The following is a 5,759-nucleotide window of genomic DNA, read 5'->3' on the forward strand; positions in this document are numbered from 1 at the left end:
GACACATTTGAGAAGGCTTTTGAGGTAACTCTGTCTCTATGAACCATGGGTACTGTCTGTGTGTCATGTTCGGTGTCCATGTATGTTTGTGTTTCATTTCTTTGCTTTCTTTAATTCCTGTTAGTTCTTTCATTTCTTCAGGACAGCAAAACAATAGTGGAGAGTAAGACAACAAATCTGAGATCTCAAATAAGGCGAAAAGGAAATGAACCGGAGGACATAAACCAAGCTTCAGATGTGAGGAATCCAGGGCCGCAATCCGATCTGACAAAGTCTCCTTCTCGCCACGAAACACAACTCAAGGCATCACGCGACGTAAGGTGCCAACTTTGTAATCATGTGTTACGGTTGAGGCCTCGCTAGTTCTTGTAGTGAAGGCTTAGATGATAGAACATCTAATAATAATTTTTGAATTGTCAATAGTCTTCACTCAATGCAGAAACCTATAGCTTATATAATAGATTTCTAATCATATTTTATATTATCTTACCATAGTATAAATAGATGTAAATGTAAAACTTGTATAGGATATCAGTGTACAGATATTAAACTCTTCTTGATTTTGATGCAGGACTCTTAGTTTAAACCGTTGCTTCTGATGTAATAGTGAATAGAAAATTGTGTTTATGATGATTGTTTATTTGAGTTAACTGTTTAAGTTTCTCATGTAACCCAACAAGCAACATCTCCTTTTACTTTGGTTGCAGGTGGCAATGGCAACAGCTGCAAAAGCAAAATTACTTCTTCGTGGGTCTTTTAAAGCAGATTTGGCATTTGCTAAAGGATGTATCTGCACTTGTTCAAGACTCTGCACTTGTTATCAAAAGCAAACAATATATATTCATTCATCTTTATTAAATATAATTTTAGTTCTTGTTGGAGTGGCTATGGATATTTTTTCTTAGCATATAATAATTATATTTTTGTTTTCTTTGAATACCTTAATTTTGTACCTATTTCTTATAACTTACATTTGGTTTCCTTTAATAAGGAACTCATTCTAGTTTCCTTTGAAACTTTATTGAATCTTTTAGAGCAAAATAATTATTTATTGTATGTTTTAATAGAATTAGTAAAATTAAATTATATTTTATTGTATGTTTTAATGACATTAGTTAATAAAAATAAATTAAAAATTTAAATTTAATTTACTGGTAATAATAGTTTAGAATTGCAATTAGCAGGGAGATAAAATAAATTTAATTTACTAAATAATAATAAGTTTTAGTGACAGACATACCGTAGGAATAGATTAATATTTTATTTATATTTTTCTAAGTTTTAGTGACAGATAGTACTGTAGAAATAGACTAGTTTTTTATTTATATTTATCTAGTTTTTAGTGACAGTCACTATTGTAGGTAGAAATAAAAAACATGTAGTGACCCTCCTCAGAACATGTAGTGACAGTCTTCAAAGTGTAGCAGGATGCCCCTTAAAGTTGACACTAGATTTGAGTGTCACTCAAAGTGTTGTTGACTTTTACCTACAGTTTTTAACTTGTAGTGAAACATTTTGTGTGTCATGATAGGTCAATTTTTTTGTAGTGTACTCAATAACAAAATCGCAAAATGAATAGAACGTTATAAGAAATAATATTATAATTACCTCTGCTTGATTGCTAAACCTGTGTGCACAATCAAAATGCCTGTATCCAACCTGAATTTTGAAAACAGAATTCGAACAAGTTCTAAATGCTTAGTGAATTTGTAAAATAATCATAAAAATAAAAATCACCTAAAAGTGAGTTGGAAATCTATTAAACTCCAAAATAAAAAGATTTTAAAAAAAAAATAGCTTGAATTTGTGTTATATGTGCCTGAATCGCAGTGGTGAGAGTTTTTGCAATATTCACACGAGGATCAGTAATAAAGGTGCCAAACCCAAGTGAAGGGATCCTGGCCCCTGTATTCAACTCAAAGAATTCTAATGTCTTTGTCATTTTCTTTAAACAAATAATAACAAACAAACCGATGTTATCTATTTGTTGGATTAGATTGGCTATAAAATTGATTTTTTATAAAACTGAAAAATAAATAACTTTAAAATTTTATAAAAATTAGAATTTTATTTAAGACAGATTCTTTATAATGCATATTTTTTCTCTAAATATCAATTTTTTCATGACAAAAAAACATCAACCTTTTTTATAAATATAAACTATAGTATTATGAATATGGATAAGTTATTATCAGAAAGTAGACAAATATAAACATCATGTAATATGGTGATTTTTTTTAAGGGAAAAACTACTACTTATAGCAAGCATATCCAACAAATTTAGATTAAAACAAATATGATTCAACAAATTATGCACTCTCATGTTGCTATTCAAATCCGTTTCGAACTCATCTCGCTAGTAATATTATTGTGCTAGTAATATTATTGTGATTTTTAAATTATATATATATATATATATATATATATATATATTTAATATCACTACAAAAAAAAGTATCCACTGTGACACTCAAATTTTGTGATATTTTTTTATCTGTCACTAAAGCTACTTTTAGCTACAGTTAAAGTGTCACTGTTTCTAAACATATTTATTATGTAAAAAAATTAATTACACAAAAATAAGTTTTTGCCCCTTTGGTCTTGTACAAACACTTGAGAAATATCTCAGGGTGATAGAATGATAAAATGATAAGCTGGAGCAACAACTGCAAGAGAAATCTTTTTGCTGGAGCTCAATCTCAAAAAAAATATCTCAGGGTTTTCATGGTTTTCATGGATCGTTCAGTTTGCGATTCAATTTCGTTTCACTTTGCGATGCAACTACACTAAACACTCTGCGATGCAACTACACTAAACACTCGTTTCACTTTGCGATTCAATTTCGAACCATGAAAACCCCTAAATTCAATTTCGAAAACCCCTAAATTCAACTACACTAAATATCTCAAGGTGTACCATGAAAACCCCTAAATTCAATTTCGAAAACCCCTAAATTCAACTACACTAAATATCTCAAGGTGTACCATGAAAACCCCTAAATTCAATTTCGAACACTTTACGATTTGCAGTAGCAAGTAAGTTCTATTCTCTTTCCAAATCATTTCAGTTTGCGATATCAATTTTATTTTGGTAATCTTGCTTGTTAAGTGTCATTTTTTCGTGATTTGCTGAATGAGGTTGTGGGTTTGCGATTTGTTCTGTTTTTGCGATTCATTCACACGACACATTATCCTGATTTTTGGATTAGGGTTCATTTTTACCCCTTTTGTATATATTTTCCTTAATTTGTGGTTAATTAGTTTTAAGGCATTTGATGAAGGAAACGGACTCGAAGTTGGGTGGAGCCAAGTTCGGATTGATGAGGTATTACAATCACTGGGCAAACTAGTGAGGCTGTATTCAGAAGTGCATCTATTGAGGTCGTTGAAGCACAATAACATTGTAAGGTTCTACAATTCCTGGATTGATGACAAACACAAGAATGTTAACAAGATAGTTATTCACCTCAGGGAGCCTCAAACAGTGTGTTCATTATCCTTTGTATATGTGTTTAATTTGTTTTTCTGTTTTATTGTGATATTAGTCCTTTTGTTAGTTGGTTTGATGCATGATTTAGGTACTGTAAGAAACACAAGAAGGTCGACATGAGAGTATTTGTTAAATATCGGACTCAGGTGTGATTTATTTGAAGTATTTGTTAAATATCGGACAATATCTTGTATTTTAATTTGATTTTTTAGAGTGATTTAAAGCCTTTCAGACTTGACGAAAAACTATGATATCTTAGCAGTACAGGGTCATCTGGTTCAGTAAACTAGTTTCTATTTACCTTTTAAGATGGAAGTTAAATTAGTGGAATATTATTACACTTGCACCTTTGAGAGTTAGAATTACTTTTCCTCTCTCCTATCTTAATATACTTTTGAAAAGTGAACATTGAAACAAAGCTTTTTTGATTGTGAATTCTTAACTAAGCTAATGAATACAATCAAGTATTATTTGCAAATAAAAGTAACGGTAACAGCAACACACACCTACTTCTTATGTCTTTATTTTGCTTCAAATTATTTAAACAAACCATTTTCTTTGAACAACATAAGTGTTTCATTGTCGCAACATGTGATCGTGACTTGAAGAGGAGAATTCGGAAGGTAAAATCATTTATCATTTCTCTGATTATCAATGTTTTGATGTTTTGGACCTGGATGCATGACCCATTAACTTGGTTTCTGTATTTCAGATTCCTGGTGTGCCAATAATGTACATCACTAAAAAGGTCAAGAGTGTAATAGGTATGCTCAGCTATATTCAGTAAGTGGCAGAACTAGTCTTCAATTCATGTTGAATAAGTAAGTTGCAACCTCTAGTAGCAATTTTCTACATCTCGATTGTGGTAATTGAAAAGCAAAGAACATGTTAAATAGTAATGACAATCTTCATGAGCAATGAACATTCATTTACATTGATTTCAGTCTTAGCTTTGTACAGTCCACAAATGAAAAAATCACCTAAGCGTATTGCATAGAGATGATGGCTTTTTTCTTGAACTTTTCTTATATATTTACATAGATACTTGATTTTGATCTTTAGATTAGGACCCTAGGTATCACCTCTTATCTTATAAAGTGCTTATTATTGTTTTGATTCTTAATTAGGGATGACTTTTTCTTTGTTTGATTTTTAATTCCTCTTACAAGATATTAATTTTTGCCATTCAATCCATCTAAGGCCAGTTCAATCATTCCCATTTCAATGCTTTTGTTTCTAATAATTCCTCTTACACTCTGAATGCAACATTTCTTGAAACAAATAGTAGCTTTTTTTGGCATTGATTTTTGCCCTTTTCTTGACTCTCTTTTGCCCTTTTTGCTAAATCTATGACTGAACTAGCAAAGATTTCTTTATACCTTCAACTTGCTAGAAGACTCTAGGTCTTCATTTTGTGATATGAATCTAATACAATATATATACTTTTTAAATTCCTTACTAAATGTTTTTGTTTCATTACAGATTGATGTTCATGATGGTGGTGTTAATGACTTGGGATTTTCATATCCAAACAATAAGCTATGCTTTGTAACTTGTGGAGATGATAAGTTAATAAAGGTAACATATTTTTTTTTCCAATCTATTGTAGATTATAGCTATATGAATGTATATCTTTAATTATTAATATTTGACGAGTGATACATATAGGTATGGGATTTGAATGGAAATAAGGTCATGTAGCATCTGTTTATTCTGTTTTACCGAGTCAGAAAGAACATATTCAGGTTAAATTCTTCTTTCACCCTCTCTCTACATTTGAATTTTTATTTTATTTTATTTTGAGGCATTCTAGAATCTGTTGTAGTGAATGCTTGATTGATAAGTTATTGTGACATCAAATTCATGCAGTTTTGTTTTTCAACTTCAGTTGATGGCAAACTTCCTGCAATGAGGTTCGATCAATCGTAAATTAATTATGGCCTAGCTTTTCATCCTAATTTATTTCAGTATATACTGCCACATGAAAATGAAAAGCTTTCGCAAGTTGAATTATTAGTTATTGATGAAGCAGCTGCTATTCCACTACCTATGGTGAAGTATTTGCTTGGCCAATATTTGGTCTTCCTGTCTTCTACTGTTAATGGGTATGGATAGTGTTTGCCTTTGGCGAAACCTTCTATATATCAATTTTTAGTGATAAATTATCAATTCTTTTGATTACCCCTTTTGTTCCTTTTAGGTCAAGTTTAATGTATCAATTTGTTCATTTTGCTCTTGCCAAGTTATGAAGGAACTGGACGCTCGTTATC

General features: G+C 30.8%; 2 protein-coding genes across 3 annotated transcripts in view; both read right to left on the reverse strand.

Annotated features, from left to right (window-relative positions):
- LOC101495650 (aldo-keto reductase family 4 member C8-like) overlaps positions 1-1,942 on the reverse strand; it is an 8,864-nt gene extending 6,922 nt beyond the window's left edge. Inside the window, exons 1-2 of the mRNA XM_004515983.1 lie at positions 1,820-1,942; positions 1,609-1,659 (exon numbers count right to left, since the gene is read on the reverse strand). Coding sequence (XP_004516040.1) covers positions 1,609-1,659; positions 1,820-1,942 — 174 coding nt within the window. The remainder of the gene's footprint in view (positions 1-1,608; positions 1,660-1,819) is intronic.
- The window catches only part of LOC101492971 (uncharacterized), a 61,217-nt gene that overhangs the window by 39,175 nt on the left and 16,283 nt on the right, over positions 1-5,759 (reverse strand). The window lies entirely within an intron of this gene.

The sequence above is a fragment of the Cicer arietinum genome, chromosome 6 (genome assembly GCF_000331145.2).
Source record: "Cicer arietinum cultivar CDC Frontier isolate Library 1 chromosome 6, Cicar.CDCFrontier_v2.0, whole genome shotgun sequence".
Taxonomy (NCBI): Eukaryota; Viridiplantae; Streptophyta; class Magnoliopsida; order Fabales; family Fabaceae; genus Cicer; species Cicer arietinum.